Below are 20,747 nucleotides of genomic sequence, written 5' to 3' on the forward strand. Positions count from 1 at the left end.
CTCGTCTGAGTACAAGTGAATTTGAACTACTGCCCCCTTTAGATTTTGGTCACCATTACACTCCCATCCCATAACCCCAAGAGTAGTTAAACGTTGGTGCTCAAGGGCAACATTGGATTTATAAAAAAGTCATTCCTAGATCGGCCCGAAATCGTATGTAAATGTAAAATAGATTATTATTTTTATTCTCTGCAGCACTGTGTGAAGCACGTCAGACGTTGAATCTCAACTCCAGCCTTCCCTTGTGGAGTTTGCATGTTCGTCAGGTGTTTGCGTGGGTTTTCCGTGGGAGATATTCCAAAAAACTGCATGTTAGGTTCATTGAAGACTATTTGTTCTTGTTCATAGGCGTTCACATTCACAACATTGTATGTCTCTGCCCTGCATTTGGCTGGAAACTAGTACAGGGTTTACCCATGCAGCCAGCCTCTCACTCCAGGATTAGGATAAGTCATTTCTCTTAACTCATAAAAATCATACCCAAAATTCAGGCTAACTGAGAAGTAGTGCATCTTAAATTACAGGTTTTCACAAGCTCAAACGGTTGTAGAAAACGGTTTCGACATCCTAGCCAACCGCTTTCGAGTTTTTATCAGCGCCATTTACATTAAGGACACTGCCAAAGTGGAGGACTTTTTTTTTTACTTTCTGTACTCTGCACACAGGTATTGTTGACCGGGTTCATGACCCTGAGCTACAGCAAGTCTCTCTCCACACACAACCAATGGACCTTATGCACAGCAACCGATTAATAAGCATTTGTGTTTATGGTCAGATGGAAGTAGTTTCTGCTATCAATATGCTACAAGCTACTGGCAGAGGTCACAAAACCGGGGAGGCCTGGGGGGCAGGGGATTTAATACCACATTTTCAAAACTAACATTTACAGTCTCTATGATGTAGACAAGTTGTGATTAGCCATGTCACCCAAATTTGTATTTAAAGTCAACTCTATTTAGCAGATGCTATCCCAAGCTACGTACAAACAATACATAAAAAAATAGAGCAAGACTTGTTCGTATTTGACAAATAAAACACTCCAGTTACCTTGGCTAGAATGGACTCATCTGTATATCAGTCTTGGCATATCTCCAAATGTCTTGATATCGATTAAAAAAAAGTACCTTCTGTAAAACTGAACCTGACAGTGTAACTCATTAGTTTTATACTTGCTCATACAGTAATAGATTTCAGAAAGAACTACACAACTATATACTGAGCAAAATAACATATAGATTAACATTGGAGGAAAGAACACGATCACTTATTTTTAAGGAAGAATACTTTATATACCTTGATCAATTTCTATAGCTTTGGAAAGTTCACATCCTTAAGTATAAATTTAAAAAAATCATCACAATTGAATTTTTTTTTGAGTAGATCAATATTTTAGACCTCTTAAAAAATGTGAAGCATATTCATTTGGAGCTTTTCAAACAACAATTGCCATGGAAACATAGCCTGCCCCCTTTTTTCCCTTTGTACTTTGACATTAATAACACATTACTCTCTGAAAAAACATGAATAACTTATTTGTATTGTACAAAATGTCAATAAAAACATAAGAAAATGTCATTGGGCATCCATCCATCCAAAGTATTTTTAGTCTGAACCTTATTTTTCTATGGTCACCCAGTAGGATAACACATTTCCCCTTTGAGGTCTAAAATTATTCAAGTATTTAAAACTCATCTTCACATAAGGAAATAATTAATCAAAGAGTACAGTATTAAGCAGATAAGAAGACAAGCAACATTTTCTGAGAGCAGTTTAATGACTGCAGCAAAGAACCACAAACCAATGTACAAAAAAAGAAGTTGCAAAAGTGGGGAAAATAATGTCACAGCAGCTGTTTGGAAACATTAGCTAGGAAGAAGCAGTCGCATACTAATGTTAAGTTGGAAAATCACACAAGTGGTGGGTCAGACATACTGACAGTCTGCACAGCCAGAAAAAAAGGTTTACACCACTGAGTGCTCTATAAAAAGAATTCATTCATTTGGATAGAAATACTGAAAATGGTCACAAGATGGAATACTGTAAACAATTCAGGTGCCATTTTACCTGGGATATGCATGTATATATTCAAATAAACCTGCACCAAACATGAATCCAGGTTTTTGTCCAGTCGCAAATCTGGAATACATGGACCAGTAAGTGACCATAACTGTACCTCCAACATGCGAAGTAACTTTTCTTTAGAACAACAGCAGAACATAAACCTAATGGGTCAATGTCACTATAAACTTCCTATGGTGTGCTCGTCACAATCACGCAGTCAAAATGAAAATGTTTTCAGTGGTCAAACATTTGCATACACAGCAGTGCAATGATCAGCCTCTTAAAATGTTTCTTTAGTTTCATATCGATGTACGTGATTTCGGTATGTCCCCCACACTGTGTGTAATAAGTGGTTAAATGATACTATTATTTTATTTTATTGGGCATAAGGTAATTGAGAAAATGAGTCATTTTGATCATGTCTATTTTCATACTCATAGTGAATATTTTCCACTTGTCCCTGAAATTGCAGTCCACCCTGTCATTATGGGGGAAACTCACACCTTTAAGAAACCCTTGTTTAGATACAACGACCAGCATTTTGTACAATGGCGGCTGAAATAGTAGCAAAATAAATACTTATATTTATGTTTCACAATTTTTATCATATGTGTGTACTTCCATGTTGTCAAGCTTCACATCCACTCTATTATGATGAAAATTATCAATAGATACAAAAACCTTTCAAAATTTTATCTTGCTAAGTGAAGGTCCACCATGGGCTCATTAAATGTTAACATTGACCAAAATATTCACGCTGTGAGCAAGCTTAGATATTTTTCTGTTAGCATGTTGCATTGTCTCCTTGCATAAAAACAATGAATTTCAAGTTCATTGGAAAATCTCAACATTGTGGATAAAATTGGGAACAAATTATAGTGATTGTGTTTGTAAGCCCTTTCCACTCATTGATCCGCAAAAGTCAAAAGGCCGAAGATATTCAACGAGGCCCTCAGGCTTTGCTGGCCTGATGTTTGGAGCCCTCCGTGGCACAATCCTCCTCTTCATCCCTGGCTTGCAGGTGCTCCTGACAGTGCTCTAGGAAGGAGTCCAGTGCTGAGAAGCCCTCCTGACAGGGCACACAGTGGTAGAAGCGCTGCCTCCTTGACGCTGGCCGCTCAAAGGTGTCCATCTCCTCCGTGCACACACTGCACTCTCTGCTTACCATGGATGCATTGTGGAGCTCCACGTGGTCCCTCAGCTGCGACTGCAGGGAAAAAACCTCAGTGCAGGAGGGGCACGGGAACTCTCCTTCAGCTTCTACTAGGTCCTCCTCGTCCTCCTCCTGCCTGGGCCTCCCGGGACCATTCCGTAAAGTCTTGCCCTGTGCCAGGCTGGCTTTTACTTTATCGTTTGGTCTGTGGTCTGGTAAGTTGCTGTCGTTTCCTGTGGCCTGAGCTTTTTTGATTGCACTGAGACACGAAGTCGCAGTGTAGTGTGCATTTAGAGACAGATGATGGAGGAAGAGTTTGCCGCATATTCTGCATGGATACGCATTTTTTCGCCTGCGCTTGCCTGCTGTCGGCTGCGTCTCGCTCACTGACGACGTCTCCCTATATGATTTTAAGCTGTGCTTCTCTTTCCTGTGCATGCACAGTTTAGCGGTGTGCCTGAAGACCATGCTGCCGGAAGCGCCACTCATGATCTGCTTTATGGACGGGATTAGTGGATCTTCAGCATGATTAGCTCCTCTCCGAGGTTGTTTAGTCTCTTTATGGCGCTGTTGTCTTGCCTCTTTGCAGACGGTTCTTGAACAGAAATGTATTTGTTAGCCTGTGCGAACAAGTCTGGACTTTTGTTATTCTGCTGCTGCTGAATGAGTTCTGGGCCCATGTGTGACTCCAGCTGACTCCATCCACCCAGCTGCTGTGAATACAGCATCAGACACATAAGCTTGACATAGACATTCTTTTAGAAACTGATGATTTAAGTAGCCACATGATTACTGAGATATGTTAAACTGCACTAGAGCTGATTACACTGTTCGCCACACTTACTTGCTCAAAACATTGGTCGAAACTCACAATACAGAAAAGCAAGAAGTATGAAAGCACTCGTAGAACCATGTTTAAAAACTAGTATGACTACTTCGCTACCACTAGCGTGTGGCTAACGCTAGCGACACAGATTCGTTGAAAATTAAAGGCATCGTCTTCAAAATAAAACAACTTACCTTATCACCAAAAAACGCAAAGTTGCACAGCTGAATGGTTAGATAGAACAGATTGTCGCACGGTATGAAAGAAAGACGTTGTTGACTACCGTAACCGAAAGCCACACTGACGCTACTGCAAACAGGAAAGCAAACTTTGAGGGGGCGTTACTACATTGACGAGTACCGTGACGTCACTCGTCCATATCCAATCAGCGTTTGAAATAGTACGCTGGTTGTTTATATAACTATGGCTGTGTCCGAAATCGTTCACTCACTCACTACTCTCTACTCCGCATGTATAGTGGATTATATCGTGGATACATCTCATTTCTATATTTAGAACTTCCGAGGTCCTAGCTCCTCTCACCAGAAATTCCATCGAGGAGCCAGGATATAGACAGAGGAGCGATGCAGGAGGGAGGAATCTTTAGGAGAAATAAGACAATCGTTACTCGATGACGCAATTTAACGGAGACGTCAACTAAATATGACGTCACATCATTGACATGCGTCACAAATTCACCGTACCATACATTCTCCACGCGCGTTTCAGACGCTTGAGAGATGCTCCTTAATATGGTGGCGTCACAACAACTTCCGGGTCGCGTTCAATGTTTTAAAGAGCGAGGAGCTTGGAACGTTGCATTCAAGGGACTTGAGATGCACCCAAGTAAGCTCATTTATAACTTGTTTTTTTCCAAGTTTTATTTAGAAACACAAAACATATAAACTCAAACGCCATGGCGGGAAATACAAACACAGGCAAACATTCAGTCTCATTACAGAAATAAATTATATAGAGCATATAACTAATGTTTTATGTGCTTTCACATTCGTGGAGTGTCTAATGGACCTAATATATTGCTTGACTTAATTTTCAAAAAATGCAAAAGGGAGGTTTTTGATTAGTGTATCAACATTTATGAATATGCCATTTAGCTGATAGTATAATGAGATTAATAGTATAAAAAATTTTTTTTGTTCACAGGTGCATAGTTAATGAAGCCAAACAATATATGCTCAAAGCAAAGAGAAAGATTTGGTTCTATACAGAGTAGAATCAAATATAAATATCTTTCCATAATTGGGCAGAGAGTGGACAATTCAAAAATAAATAAAAAATATTTTCAGGGGAAAACGGCAATTAGATTCATTTTATTGTTAACCAAAAACTTTGCAGGTAAATAAAATAAAAAATAAAAAAAATTCCAGTCAAGACTATCAACAAGATTATTCCAATAATAAACGTGTGTGTATATATAAATATATATATATATATATATATATATCCATCCATCCATTTTCTGAGCCGCTTCTCCTCACTAGGGTCGCGGGCGTGCTGGAGCCTATCCCAGCTATCATCGGGCAGGAGGCGGGGTACACCCTGAACTGGTTGCCAGCCAATCGCAGGGCACATACAAACATACAACCATTCGGACTCACATTCACACCTAGGGGCAATTTAGAGACGTCAATTAATCTACCATGCATGTTTTGGGATGTGGGAGGAAACCGGAGTGCCCGGAGAAAACCCAGGCAGGCACGGGGAGAACATGCAAACTCCACACAGGCGGGGCCGGGATTGAACCCCGGTCCTCAGAATATATATATATATATATATATATATATTGATGCAACATCATTTTGAATAAATGTACGTAAATTACAATTATTGTTGCGCCGTCTTGAAAGAAAATTAATTCCCTCCATCTGTGACGCATCTCGTGCCACCATTCTTCTCTGAAGACGCAATGCGTTATGGTATTTCACGACTCGGTGAGTGACCGTCGGTTTGTCACAACTTTTTGCTATGTTTTGTGGGTAATTTTGAGTGCACTATATAGGGCACTGAATTTGATCACTAGACAAAGCCATTGCGACCTTTTTATTACCTTTTAGGTGTAACATCACCTCTACCATCAAAAAGACCACACAGACAGCATGATTGGTCGAATGAAGATCAAGCGTTTAATATAAACAAGGAACACTACAGCAAGTACTGTAATAATTAAATTATTTCTTTAAGGCTTAAACATCTGCTAATTCAACAGCATGTATTGATGCAAATAAAGAGTTGGCATTTATTGAACAGAAACAGACATTCATTATTTGGTCACAAATACATAACGACTGAATACGAAAAACAATCATAGAATGAACAACACCTTGATGGTGGGCAAGAGGGGAAAAATGTACCTGAATGAATAACACATATGCAGGGAACCTATTTTTAGCACTAACAAAAATGAAGGAAAACTGTCAGAAAATGATGCGTATACTGTGCTAAACTTGATTTAGTTTAGATATAAAGGTATCACGAGCACCTCACTTAAATAAAGCTTTGCAGTTTACTGACATTAGAAAATCCAAATGATTCAATCAAAACATTTTGTTGAATAGCTGCCATAAAAGCCAGGCTTCCAGTCCACAATAAGTCCGACATTAGCAACATCACAAAATATTTACTTGATCAACATTTTAGTAGAATTAAATCCACATGTATTGGAGATTATTGTACCACAGGCCTAAAACTGTCTAACCAAATTAACATTTGCTATTAAAATGATCTCCTACAATGACAATGGGTGACCAATTCCCATTCATTCCCACATCTCCTGGATTATTTCATAAAGTGGGCACAAGAACAACCTGATCCAAACAAAAACACAGAAGCAGCATGACTGATGACAAAGCATTTTTGTAACACCATAAACATCAGGAGTACAGTACATTACAAAGGCATCGTCACATATTCTGAGCTGAGCTACACTGCTTTCACAGGACTGACTCATCAAGTACAATAGGACTGTACTTTGGCTAAATAAATTTTAAATACGCACCGGTATTCTTCAGTACCATTGACTAAATTATATAAAAAAAACAACAGGGTATGTAGGAAGTTACATGATGCAATACTCTAGGAAACTCTTCAGTATATACGTCGATCATACAGAAGACTGCTGTTACCACAGAGACATTTGGCAAAATCATTACAGAGGGACCAAAACTATGCCTTGAAACTCAAAAGTTGAAAGCTCAGACATACCAGTATAATACTGTACATGATTTTGGGAACCACGAGTTGTATTTTGACGACCCCAATTGAAATCTTAAAATATAAAATTTTAAACCAATGTGTTACTTTCATCATAAAATAAGACCAACTAAAATGAGTGCTAAAGCTACATTAGCATTGCGGTCTTCATTTCCCCTCGAACAGTTGGAGGGTGTAAAAATCACAAGTAAACCACATTTAAAACAAAATGCCTTCTGACACTTTTAGCCAGGTGAAATGTAACAGCAAATAATATCAACATCAAACTCTTAGTCTGCTCCTCTCAGTTCATATACCTGTAAATGCAAGTCCATTAAGTATATAATTAATTATAATTAAGAGGACCTCTCCCTCTGATTACCTGATTGTGCATTGCAAATAACTCTGACCATCCATCCATTTTCTATAACATTTATCCCCACTTTAAGCAAAATTTGTCTGAAGGAAGTTGGGAGTGACATAGGTTTAATATTATTTTTTAAAAACTCTTTACAGTGTTCAACTATTTTGATGCATGAGACTTCTATATCTTACTATCTTGCAATTCATATTCAGTACTTCTTAAAACAATGACTTAAAAAAATAAGTAAAAATATCATCTGTACACTACCTTTGATTAAAAGGATGGTATTAAAGACATTCACTATCCCTTTAAATCACAGAATGTTCTCCAGAAAATACATTAAACAGGAGAAACAATCAAGAGTTGTATGACTGGAGCAAGATGACAGTTGTGTGTGCTTCTATACTGTAACAGTCCAGTGTTAAATTGCAAAAGAGAATGGCAAAATAGTCCGCCATTCACCACCAAGTCCAGTGTGATTTTCACCATGAGGATTCATTTTCACAGGCCTGTCTTTGTAGGCTAATCAGAAGGCTCACAGACTTTAAATGTTCAAGCACTGTATGTGCTATAAAATAAAAAGTCTATCTCTTATAGTGGCTGGGAGCATCCGCGAACATGTATTTCAGTCTGTAAGCTTCAGCCAGAAGAAGGCCTACTTCTTCGTTACCCCAGTGGATTGTGGGAAGGTTCTGCAGTAGTATAAGAAGGCCCTGAAGAGCAAAAGAAAATTAATTCCCAGTAGAGAGAAAGTCTATCTTAATGACAGTGACCCAGAGGATACATTTTTTATTAACTAAAGACATTTTGATATTCCCCATCTTGAAAAATGATTTTTAAACCTGTGAGGTGATCTGAGGAGAAGGCTGTGTACAGAATATTTAGAATCCAATTGATGACTGGCATGCTTTAGCATGGGCACATATATTCTTTTGTATTCTATTTTGAAACGTTTGTGACATTATTTGTATTAATAAACATTTTATCTGTTTTTTCCTCACAATAACTGCCTTATTATTATGTATTTAATCAGTTCATAGTAAAGTTGTCCCCCCCCCCCCGGTAACGTACTCAAAGTAACAAACTCAGGGCATGTTTACAAGTAAATGGTGTAATACAGTTGAAAATTTTATAAATAATGTAAACGTTTTTGAAGAGGTCATCATACAATATTAGTAACTCATTTAATCCCAGCCATTTTTCAAAAGAGAACCCCCCTTAGTACCAGCCATTTTAGAGGATTTTGACCAATCTTTCAAGGCACACAGAATATTGTGTTCGATGGCTATATAAACATGGCACCCACCCAAAAAAAAAGATTAGAGTTCCATCTTTCAAACGACAAAAAAAGTTTTGTTTCTACCTTTTTCCATTCTTCAGTAATTAGCGGTAGAACATAGGTAAGTAATACCAAAATTCTAAATTGTATGATGCACTGCTGCCATCTTGTGTCCGTTTTTATGGGGATTTAAATTGCTCTCAGGCCTAATCCTATAGGGAAGAGTGACGTCAGCCCCCTTCTGAAGCGGACGGCGCACAAAAACGTAAAAGACGTAAAACTACGTCTTTGGGATTAGGTGATCAAGTTCTAAAAGACGTAAGACAGTCATTGAATGAATGATTTTCAGAAAAGATTTGTTATTTTTATTTTTAAACGGTATCATGTAAATAGCCATTCAGAAAGGAATAATCAGATCATGAGTCAAATGATCAAATTGTCCAGACAAAGCGTTGGGAACTGGACTTCTGGTGTCTGTTTATAAATCTTTGTCCTTCATAAAAACAATGTCAAGCTTTTCAGTAACCATTGGTTTTTGGGTGTCTGAAGTATTTTAAAGTTATGTGACTAAAAAGACATACATACCTGAAAGTCAACCATGGAGAGAATTTCTTTGCGCCACTCAATGAGGAAAGCGGCACAGACATACAAGTGAAAGTGGGAGAACCCTTCTGTTTCAGCCTGTGGAAAAAATACAAAACAATTATTTCCAACATTGAACTCCCCATTTCAAGAGGACTAATAACGCAGTCATTTTCCCAAAACAAGATTTTTTTTGGTAGTTTTCACAGCTGTACTAGACTACATTCAATTCTGAATGACGACGCATTTGCCACCTGGTATGTATCCCAGAGTCGGATTGTGCAACGCAGTGGCAGCTCCCTCATCAACAGATTGTTCATCCAACGGAAAGCAAACTGCAGATATTCCACCTCATACTTTTTGAAATGATTGTGAATGTCCTCTGAAGGCAGAAACACACAGTTACGTTAAAATTATTTTTTATCTTTCAACCTGAATTAGCTAGTAAATGTAGTACACAAGTATCAAGACTAAAGAATGCCCAACGCCAATATTGTGCAAGGTATAGATCGGCGCCAATGATAAAAGTATTTATTGTGGGCCTATTTTACAGTGAGAGAGATGCTGATGAAGAACCGTCTTACCATCGATCCGACTGACAAGCTCTTCTAAAGCTTTGACTTTGTTCTGGATTCCTGGCTGAGCGAAGGTGTAATTGTCCTAAAACAACAGCAGATTTCACAAACCCAGCACATTTCAAGAAGTAGAAATGTGTGCAGACCTGTATTCCGTCCAACAGTTTGCTCATGCACCAGAAGCTGTCTGCCTCAATGTTTCTCTGAATGTCCAGAGAAAGAGCAGCCACTTCAAAGTTCTCCATGTCCTCCACTAGAAGAGTAAATGACAGTGAATGACATTGGACACTGACCTGCCTCAATCTCTAAATGTTGACATTAATTGACTCACTTAAAGTAATAATGAGGATTGTACTTGAATGTGGTACCATTTTAAAAGTAGTAAGACATTTATTTATAGAGCAGTTTCAATCAAATAAAAGTTCTGTACAAACAAGTAAAAACAAGTACAAGTACAAATTGTAGGTAGAGGATGTCAAAGGTCCCATATTTTACCAAACCATCGTTTCCTAGTATTTGGGATGTTGTATTGGCTCAATCGTTCCTCAGTAAACGTGTAAAATATGAATTAAAAAAAAAAATTTCATTCGAATTTCTCGAACTTATATACGTCACTAGCAAAGATCTCTGCCTACCTCTCCGCTCCAGAGCCAGCGCTGTCAACATAAACGTGTGCTCTCACAAGTGGGTCTTCTACACAGAGGCAACCAATCGGAGGAAAGGAGGCAGTCTGAGCCAAATATGGACAAAGCGGATACAAAACTGTGTCAAACAGAAGGAGCTGTCAGAGGGCCTTTTCTGGACAATTGTATGACAAAACCAAGGTGTTTTTTTTTTTTTTTTTAAATGAAATTGACACTTGTATACAAAGTCCAAGTCTGAGCATAGTCACTATGGAGGCCAAAATATGGGACCTTTAAGCACACAACACTAAAGATGTCCTGACTGGGAGTATATCAATGCATAGAGGGTAGTTTAGATTTTCCCACAGGTAACTTACTGACAAACTCAGACAGGAAGACAACAAAAAAGGGCGTGACTAGATCATTGATCCCCTGGACGTAGCCACTGGCTGGGTGTCGAATTGCCCAGATGAAGAGGATACGCTCAAACACCTGAAGGAAAGAGAGATGACAATACTATCTGAAAGTGCCAAATAAAGTTTTGTTAGAAGTTAGACTTTGTCCATTCATCATAAATTCTTAAACAAGTGACTAGTAGCTGGTCCATCAAATATTTTGGACAGAGTTATTAGAAGATCCCATAAATGTCTCAGGTACTGTATTACATTACATATTATGTGGTTTAATAAGAGTTGGTGTAGACTCGAAATGACAGAGAGCGCTAGTTTTTTGTCAGCGATACCAGAGGGCCAAAAGCATGTCCTAACCAGATGTATGACAAAAATGCCATTTTAAATATACATGTGTCTGTTTTTTATTGGAACAATGTACATCAAAGTATGTAAACACTGGTATATTTCATGCTTTCATGTATAAAAGAGCCATTCTTCAGCAATAAAGGGTTTGACGCAATCCAAAAATAACCACATACTGTGAATTTTCCCCCCCCTGTGCAAAGGGCTCTACATAAAAACTACCTTTCAAAGATGGCACATAACAGAACAGCAAATGCACTAAGTGCAAGAACCCATTTTGAATTTTTTCCCCACAAAAATCAACTCACTCAAAATTGTAATATTATACTACCTTTGTCCTGCATGTCATTCAAAATCTCCAAATTATTAGGCATACTCACTTTGCAGTATAGGGCAGTTCAATCTGGTTTGTTGTAGGGGCCCTGGTGCGTTTTTGGATGACACAAATTTTAGTAACTCTTCATGCACTTTAAATGAACCGTCGATGGTTATTATGATGAACAAAATAGCTGTTGTTTGTGTACTTTTAATTTGAGAGCTTGGCAGCGTCAGTATATATGTCTCACATTAATTTCAGTTCCTAGCATGCATTGCAGCATTAAATGGCCGCTGAGTTGGCTGCTTGCGCTTTAAGCGAAGCGGTCAGCGCCCTCGACTCCCAATCAGTGATACAGTGCAAGTGTGAGTTAGAACCCCGGTGTGGTCGACGGTGCAGAATTGCCACTGTAGTAATGTAACCCTGGGCCAGAACACATTACATAAGTTTGCCTTTTAATTTGTTAAACATATAAACTGCTTCCTATTCTTGATGATATTCCTGATGGTAAAAAACAAACACCTGGAGGATGCACTCCTAAACCATGTCTGCCACCTAGTGGTGAATGGTGCTATTATAATTTAAAACTGATCAGGTAGGCTATTGTGGAGGAAACATGCTATAATCCCCCCCCCTCCAAAAAAAAATACATTTTTGAATTCCTTTTCGGGAGAAAATCAATCCAGGGGCTGCCATTACCCATCCCTGATGTAGACTGACAGGATGAACCACAAGTTTTTTTTGTTCTTATTTAGCTTTTACCTCTTGCACTACAGGCTGCTGGAACAATGGAATCAGAGGGTTGGTCCTCGGAATGTCGATGTGAATCTACCAAGAGGAGACAAATGTGCAGGATTGTTTCCTACAGTAAGTATATCATGGCATGAATTTTGTTGTGGGTGACTAGCAGTTTAAAGCAGCACTGGTCAATCGTACCTGGCGGTATGTGTCTTTGTAGTGCTCATCCGTTCTAGAGTGGTAATATTGCACAATGAAGCCAAAGTACTCCTCTCGCTTCCTTTTGAGCACAAGCTCTCTGCGCTCCTTGTTGGCCGGCAGGTAACCCTATTGGGAGCAAAGAGAGTGGAGTGGATTGAGTATGTCAAAATAAAGTGAATTAAAGTACTTGTAATGCCTCTTACAGAGAGAAGCCTCCATGTGATAGGACGGACTTCCCTTGGTATGCCTGACCAGCTGTGCTTCCGCAGCTCCTCTGAAATCAATCCGTATTTTCCCAATTAATACCATCACACGTAGTGTACTCTTACAGCCACGATGATTCATTACCACGCGTATGGAGCTGGTGTCCTACCAAGGTCAGTATTGGCACTAGCCAGCAGTTGCTTGAATTTGTCCAGCCGGCTCTTTTCCCGCACGGTCATGGGAGGGGCTCCTGATGCATTCTGGTCTGAAATGCGAGCCACCAGAGGGATGATGGGTCGAACTGGGAGAGAATGCTGCTTCTGCAGTGTGGCGTGAACTGTGAAAGGTCAGACAATCAAATGTGAAATGACAGACATTTTAAGTGTACATCGCTAAAGCAACAGAGTATACACAATGTAGTACATTGTGTATTGTCAATATAGTATGTAATCTAGAACCATGTTAAGACCATGACAACAGCTAATAAAATAACTGCGGCCATCCAGGTAACGTGGCAAAACACATTCATACTGGAGACACTCTGTGACTGATTGCATTTATTTGATAAAGTTGAGTTCAAAAGAGGAAAAAATACAGTGAAACCTCTCAAGAAGAAATCCCCTAAATGTTAATTTTATTCCATTTCACTTATTATACTCTCTTAAGAGGTGTTTCAAGATCACACACTGTCGTATATTTCTCTGTGCTGCACAGCACAGAGAACCAGATCACACACATGCAGGGATGCAAGGAGAAATATTAGAGTGAAAGCGCAAAAAGTGAAGCATAGAGGGCAGACAGAGCTTCAACTGCTGCCAACTCTTGTATTAGTTGTGATGGTGAAATTGTGACTGCGAATATTAACTTTCCATTTTCATTGTAGTTCTCCGTCACTGTTAAAACTCAAAGCCAAATTGACTTGCTGAACATAGCAGGCGACACACTGATGTGTTGACTGGAGGAGCTATTTCCTCCTTGTATTTGAAAAGTAAAAGCTTTTGATGCCATTTTACACAACCCCAGGTTATACATAATTTAAACGACAGAGGTTATTTTTCATCAGACGGCGGCCAGTATATTGATGGAAACTGATATGCCACTCGACCATTCCCTGGAATATGCTTAATGTAAAATTTGCTGGCCTAATAGCATAATTACCCAAGTCATTTTTGAACATTTTCAGGAAACATGGGAAAAACAACAAATTCGACAAGCAAAAAGGGTCCAGTTGCTGCAATTCAACCTTTGTGGATTACCATTACCTGGATGACTGAGAATCTAAACTGACATAAAGAAAAAAAAAACATTAGCAAACACATTGGTATATTTTTAATTCACATCTGACATTAAGTTTAAAATGACTTACTGTATTTTCACGACCATAAGGCGCACTTAAAAGTCTTAAATTCTCTTTCGCGCCGTATGTGTGCACCGAGTTCCAACATCTATAAATTTTGTTGTGTGATGAGCGCTCCACTTGACTTTTTTTTTTTTAAGCATTTCCTGCCGACACGCTGTTTACACAGAGGAAAAGCGGACGTGGCTGAGGACAGGGGAAGGGTGCGTGAAGGAGAACGCTAAAGCCACGCCCCCAGTAAAGGGTTAGGGTTACATCGGTTTGGCTAAAGACCCCCGAAAATGGCACCTACAAAGAGACACGCTTACGAAGCACAGTTTAAGCTACAAGCTGTCAGTTACGCGGAGGAACATGGGAATCGAGCAGCCGCGAGAGAATTCAAGATCAACGAATCCATGGTTCGCAAGTGGAGGAAGCAGGAAATCGAGCTTCGCCGAATCAAGAAGACGAAGCTGAGTTTCCGCGGAAACAAGGCGTGGTGGCCCGAGTTGGAAGATGAGCAAAGAACAGCCGGGAGAAACGTCTCAAGTCACCATTCGACTGAGTGCAAGTGAGGAAGCTTGCCATCATTCTGGGAAGCTTGACGAGGGAACTCCAACTGCTGGACATCCGTGTAAACACGGCGTTCCAAGTGAAGTTGCGAGCGGCGTGGAAGCGATGGCTGACAGATGGCGAACACTGTTTTACTAAGACAAGGAGGCAGCGCGGGGAGAGTTACGCCACAATTTGTGAATGGATTGTGGATGCTTGGGCTAACGTGTCTGCTTGCAGTGTTGTTCGAGCATTTGTAAAAGCCGGCATCATTTCTGAGGAGCCGGACGGCAACGAGACTGACTCGAACCTGGCGTGTGTGATTGAGAACTTGCTCAGCTGTTCATTTCGGATACAGAAGATGAGGACTTTGATGGATTTGTGGATGAGGATTGATCAAAAAATAACGTGAGTACATTGTTAAATACTTCAAACTCAGTTTTACTTCCGTTGCCTTTTTAAAAACACTGTTTTAGCGTGCATGCATGCTACCGTATGTTTTAAGCTAACGTATGTTTTACCATGCCTGCGCCCAATAATATGGTGCTTCTTATGTATGTGTTAAATACAAAAATAGACCTCGTAACTGAGACTGCGCCTTTTACTACGGTGCGCCCTATGGTCGTGAAAATACGGTAGGTAGTTATGCTATTAGCATGACGTTTATGGTGTGATGGCAAACATGACAGGCCGAGATGGCCATGAATGTCTGGTGAGATTTTTCAAGCGTCAAAACATTTGCCATGTCAGTTACAGTGCGGATGAGAAACCTAGGCCATAGTAAAACAGGGTACACAGAACTAAACCTAACAGCACGCACCATACAAGGCCTTCACAAAAAAACTGAAAATGTGGCTAGTTAACACCTATAGCTGCCAACACTAAAAAACAAGTATGTTATGTTGTTTTTTTGTTATGATCAAAAAAAATTATGGTTTTATTCTCTCTTAATAGTATAGTTTGATTATGTATCCTGTATTATATTGTCTTGTAGATGTATTTCACTGCTTTTTTACATCATGGCCAGAGGACTACAGATGAAAACTGGCCTTCTGGCTAATTTTGGCTTTTTTAACCATGTGTACTTCATGTGTTTTATGAAATTGCATTGTCCCCTTTCAAAAATAAACTGATAAAAAAAACAAAAAAACTTGGTTGTCTGCCGTGGGATAGGAATCATATGTATTTGCCGCATATCATTTTTCCAAAATTAGACAAAGCGTAAAATTTACCTATAAAGGTCACTGTCAAATTCCAGTTTATATCGCTTGATATTTAGAGTGAGTGAGGGAGCGAGTGAGAGAGCGAGACAGCAAGCATGTTCTGGCAATGTGAGAATATTTCTCAGATAGACATTCAGCTTCACTTGCTGGAAACAATGGTTCAGCTCCTCTTTTATGCTGCTCACCATTCACTTATATAACAATTGCTCACTGATTGTGAGGAAAATACTCCTGGATACCTGGTGCAATAATATTGTACATACATACATACACTATTTCACATACACACTCAGCATTATGCATATTGACAGACACACTATACACTGTTTACATCTATATTCATGACTCCTTAACTGTACTCAGTGGTCAAACATGACTTCAATGTGAAAAATCATTCATATATACAATGCATATTCGCAGTTTTTGTCGTGCAAAATACGTACTGGTACTGAGTGTTTTATAATTCATCAATATGTCATCATATATTATGATACTTTCCTTTTGCACGACTTGTATGGCTACTGATGTATTCGCTTTAATATTTATTATTTGCCACGGATCAACAGGCAACACCTTAAATATCTGTCTCCTTTTCGTACATCAAATCTTTCCTTGGCTCCCCCCTCAAATGCGTAAAACACGCCTTGAAAGTTACACAAAAATACATGAGACATCAGCATACCCTGCAAGACCTGACCGCAAGAAGCATGAAAAGGATGAATATATTTTTTACTGTTATATGACAGTTGCTAATGTCGATTAAAAATGGCCTGGACTGTTAATAAAGCTTTTAAGATGGTGAGTGTTTGACGCTGGAATGAATTAATTACATTTTCACGTGGAGAATTTTTTTTTAGAAATAAATATGTGACATATACCACTCCCTTCTGCACTGCCCATTGATACACAAGCAGTTAGACCACTCATTTGGATGGGGCCCAAATATTTTATATTCAACTGATACATTTAGTTGCAGAATAAGAATGCTGAATAAGAAGTTAGATGTAATTTTAACATCCCATCTCTAATTATGGATTACTTGTTGAGTTAAAGTAATTATAATAATCTCCTACCTGAGGATGTACTAAGGTGGACCTCGCTGTTTGACTTGATCACCTTGTTGTTTACAAGCTCACGCTCAGTTTCCTCCTCTGTTGTTTGTGAAATCCCACTTTGTGTGACAGCAGCCGCATCGTGCGTCTCAACGGACAAAAAGAAGCAGATTAGCATCCAATTGGAGTTAACTGTAATTTCCTGATTTAATGGCTGATAAACACTGCAGGAATTATTATCTGATATTGGTTCCTCCGAATAGAAGTGCTGTTCATGTAAGTGCAGTAATGCAAGGAAAAATGTAAAATAAACATATCATAATAATTAGAGGACAATGCAGGGTTGTTGTTTGGTCTGCATTTTCTGTCTTTATTGAGCCCAAAGGATACACAAGAGGGAAAAAAATATATATATTTTAAGTCCCATGGTACGGAACTGACTTCAAGTACCAAAATCTGAATTCACTTTAAATACTGGAACACAAATTGAATGACAGATTTTGAAGCGGTAATATCAATTTATTGCAGCCGTAGCAGGAGGGACCGCAAAATAATTTGCAATAAATCATCATTGTCGTATCACTATTAAAAAAATGGATACCTACATATGGGGACCGGCATGCCAATAACACAAATGTAAACGTATAAGTAAATCAATTACTCCTCCCTACCTTAGCTTTGGGTTAATTAAAAGCTCCTACATGACTGTGAAATATCACATAAATCTGTCATTTCTGCATCAGTCACTTAACTCATGAATCACTTGACACGCAACATTTCGAGCCACAGACGATGGATAAAGACTTAAATATGTAGAGTGGTACTTAACCCAAACCAGCTAAACTGAGAAAATAAGAACACCGGTATTTAGGTTGAAACTTTTAAAAATAAATAATTCGCATTACATTTATTGTTACATAAGGTAGTTACAGTACATTTAATTGGCATATTGAAATATAAAATTAGACAATTGTCTCCCCTGTAGGTGGTCCCTGAACCCAAAAGGTTGGAGAACACCTGCAACAGGCCATTAAAGATGCAGGACCTGTACTTCTCCCATCTCCAAGGAGCTCATCTAAATGTTATACCTCTCATAACATACTTCCTTTAATTGTGCAACTAGTTTTGCAGTTTGTTTGTGTAAATAAAAGTTTAGCAACTAGACTCACAGAACTTTCCCCTAACTCAACTCTCAGCCGATTACGTCCTGTGCAGTTTGATTGGCTACAAAATTAACTGTATAACACGCTGCAGCCAACTTTTACAGGAAGTACCCGTAAAAGTGGTCTTTTTGGTACGCCAATTTAGGAACTTTCATTTGATCTAGTTTGGATTATTTGTTTTGGCACCACATACACACTTGTCCATCATTTATATCCACTCCTGATAATAAACGTAATAAAGTGCTCTGGCATGACGTCAAGCTGTTACCTGCTTCTGAGTGAATGAAGACTGCATTTCCGATGGCAAGGAAGAACACAGGGTAGGGCTACCAAGGAAATCGTCATCCTCCTCGTCGTCATCAATGTCCCAAGCATCATTTGTGCTCCGTGCAAACTCATGGAAGCTTGATGTCTTTTTAGATTTGAGATTGTTTAACTTCAGTTTTGCGTCTTTGGGATACCTGAAAACAAAAGACCAGATTAAGAAAAAGAATTGGTCTTTGCATTTTCAGGTTCTGTTGATACAATGACACACTAAGACAAACAATATAAAAATACCAGCTCTTATACATAAATGTCAGGAAAAAAAGGTGGGAAGGTGGGCTGCAGACCAAATCAAACTGAGGCATGGGCCCAGATGAAATGCATTCATGCGGACAACATGACAGCATGCAGTCCACTTGCAGCGAGCACTTACGAGCGTCGCAGACATGGGTCGAGAGGAGGATGCTGTGCTCCATAAACAGGCTGCACACTGGAGAAGACCACATGTGAACTGCAGACAGGTTCATACAACTTCACAGATACTTTTTGTCCGTGTTCTTCATTCCAAGAGTCACGAAAGAAAGCGTCTCAGTTATTATTCAAAGAATGTTGACAGACATCTCACTCCTTTACTTATTTTTTTTAAATTCATCGATGAATTTTTAAGCAGGTACTGGTGACAAATTGTTGACATCGTGTTCAGCCCTAAATCAGATCAAATCGAAAAGCAGGATAATCTTGTAATACAGCAAATAAGATACAACCCCAATTCCAATGAAGTTGGGATGTTGTGTTAAACATAAATAAAAATAGAATACAATGATTTGCAAATCACGTTCAACCTATATTAAATTGAATACACTACAACACACAACGTCCCACCTTCATTGGAATTGGGGTTGTACAACGATTAACTATTTTCAAGCTTTTGAATTCTACTCATTTGCAGAAAACAACTTTTTAAAGTCCTTCAAAGATAATATCAACATTAATCCCAAACACTTGTCACTCACTCAAAATAAACGCTTCACTCAAGAGGCCTTTGTGGGTGCAAAATGTCCTGGTCCTCTTTCTTTTTAAGGATGTCAAACTCGTTGTTTCCTTAAATCAACTGAAAGTAAGCCCAGTGGCTGAGACCTGGGAAGACTCACGCCGTGACAACGACAGCGCCTGTCAGACTTGTTTTATCAGGAGAACCCAAGAACAGGGAGCAGGAGTAGTTGCTGTAGTGTCCCTGTTCAAAGATACTGTATGTTTGGGTTTCCAGTCTTTACATCCACTGCAGTGTGTGTGTGTGTGTGTGTGTGTGTGTGTGTGTGTGTGTGTGTGTGTGTGTGAGTGAGTGAGTGAGTGAGTGAGTGTGTGTGTGAGAGAGAGAGAGAGAGAGAGAGCGAGAGAGAGAGAGATTCTCTGAGTGCAGATTCTCTCTGCCTGCTTTGGCAGATGGTGACACGTGACCCATACCGCTATGTCCCATATATATAACCAGAACAGGTTGCATTTAGGACAAACAAATGATCAGGCAAAGGAACAGAAGAGTCAGACTGCATTGCACTCACAGTGATGTTGACAGTGGTAGATGGCGAATACTAGTTAGCCAAACTATCCAGCCAGTGCTAGTGATCCAATGTTAGCGGTCTGGCGGCCAGCAAGGCAAAAAGGCGTTAGGGACAGAAACCGTAGAGATGAAAGAGATTGGAGTATGTCAACCAAAGCTAGGGGCTACTGTTGTTAATTTAGACAAACCCGGCCAACGCCACGAAATAATGGGGAGAAAAGCCTTCAAGTGTATGAATTTCAGAGGTACTTCCATAATCAGTTAAAAGGATTAAAGCCACACACCAAACATTACACGTAAAGATAGCTATGGTGCAATGTTCCTAAGGTCGTGAATACGACTTACAAGGGGGGGAAAAAAACGATTCAGGAAAAGCCCTACCTTCCTGGAACCTTTGCGTTTCTCCTCCAAAAATTGATCCTGTTCTCGGTGGCCATACTGTGTTAAGACAGCCCTCCCTTAGGCCGACATTGACACCGGCTCCACGCACCAAGCTACCATGAGGAAACCACTTCCGTCAGCCATTGATGACCACTCGGTTCCCCTCTGCCTTTGTGTGAGCTGAAACGGACGGTGGAAAAGCGGTTTAGTTACAAACGCGACGATGCGGAAGGTACAAGGCGATGGAAGCCGCCATCTTGGCGCACACTGAAACCAGGCTTGCGGTTGGTGGGCGGGCCAACAGGTGCAGCGAAATCAGCCAATGGGAGAC

General features: G+C 39.5%; 2 protein-coding genes across 6 annotated transcripts; both read right to left on the reverse strand.

The window, feature by feature from the left end:
- Nucleotides 1-1,583: 1,583 nt before the first annotated feature.
- si:ch211-148l7.4 (uncharacterized protein LOC563603 homolog) lies at nucleotides 1,584-4,798 on the reverse strand. Of its 5 annotated transcripts, XM_061702036.1 has the most exons (3): nucleotides 4,745-4,798; nucleotides 4,584-4,641; nucleotides 1,584-3,809 (listed from the first exon to the last, which is right to left on the reverse strand). In XM_061702036.1, the coding sequence occupies exon 3, from the start codon at nucleotides 3,701-3,703 to the stop codon at nucleotides 3,014-3,016; it is 690 nt and encodes a 229-aa protein (XP_061558020.1). In that variant the 5' UTR covers nucleotides 3,704-3,809; nucleotides 4,584-4,641; nucleotides 4,745-4,798; the 3' UTR covers nucleotides 1,584-3,013. The 5 variants fall into 5 exon arrangements, with proteins under 5 accessions (XP_061558020.1, XP_061558105.1, XP_061557929.1 ...); XM_061702121.1 differs by having other exon boundaries at nucleotides 4,584-4,786; XM_061701945.1 differs by having other exon boundaries at nucleotides 1,584-3,927; nucleotides 4,584-4,786.
- A 1,367-nt stretch (nucleotides 4,799-6,165) lies between these two features.
- On the reverse strand, nucleotides 6,166-20,676 carry tbc1d22b (TBC1 domain family, member 22B). The gene is made up of 14 exons (XM_061688092.1): nucleotides 20,417-20,676; nucleotides 18,911-18,967; nucleotides 18,482-18,674; nucleotides 17,072-17,198; nucleotides 13,057-13,224; nucleotides 12,887-12,957; nucleotides 12,681-12,809; nucleotides 12,507-12,572; nucleotides 11,051-11,165; nucleotides 10,197-10,303; nucleotides 10,060-10,135; nucleotides 9,730-9,857; nucleotides 9,479-9,574; nucleotides 6,166-8,327 (listed from the first exon to the last, which is right to left on the reverse strand). The coding sequence occupies exons 1-14, from the start codon at nucleotides 20,470-20,472 to the stop codon at nucleotides 8,199-8,201; spliced, it is 1,518 nt and encodes a 505-aa protein (XP_061544076.1). The 5' UTR covers nucleotides 20,473-20,676; the 3' UTR covers nucleotides 6,166-8,198.
- Between the last annotated feature and the right edge of the window lie 71 nt (nucleotides 20,677-20,747).

This window comes from Phycodurus eques, chromosome 1 (assembly GCF_024500275.1).
Source record: "Phycodurus eques isolate BA_2022a chromosome 1, UOR_Pequ_1.1, whole genome shotgun sequence".
Classification (NCBI taxonomy): Eukaryota; Metazoa; Chordata; class Actinopteri; order Syngnathiformes; family Syngnathidae; genus Phycodurus; species Phycodurus eques.

What these genes read in the sequence shown, in the direction of transcription:
- si:ch211-148l7.4 (XM_061702036.1), bottom strand. Translation starts at nt 3,703, where the DNA reads ATGAGTGGCGCTTCCGGCAGCATGGTCTTCAGGCACACCGCTAAACTG.
- tbc1d22b (XM_061688092.1), bottom strand. Translation starts at nt 20,472, where the DNA reads ATGGCCACCGAGAACAGGATCAATTTTTGGAGGAGAAACGCAAAGGTT. An exon ending in GACCCATGTCTGCGACGCTC is followed by an intron (nt 18,675 to 18,910) that starts GTAAGTGCTCGC and finishes TTTTGTTTTCAG; the next exon opens with GTATCCCAAAGACGCAAAAC. An exon ending in TCACATGGAGGCTTCTCTCT is followed by an intron (nt 12,810 to 12,886) that starts GTAAGAGGCATT and finishes TGCTCCCAATAG; the next exon opens with GGTTACCTGCCGGCCAACAA.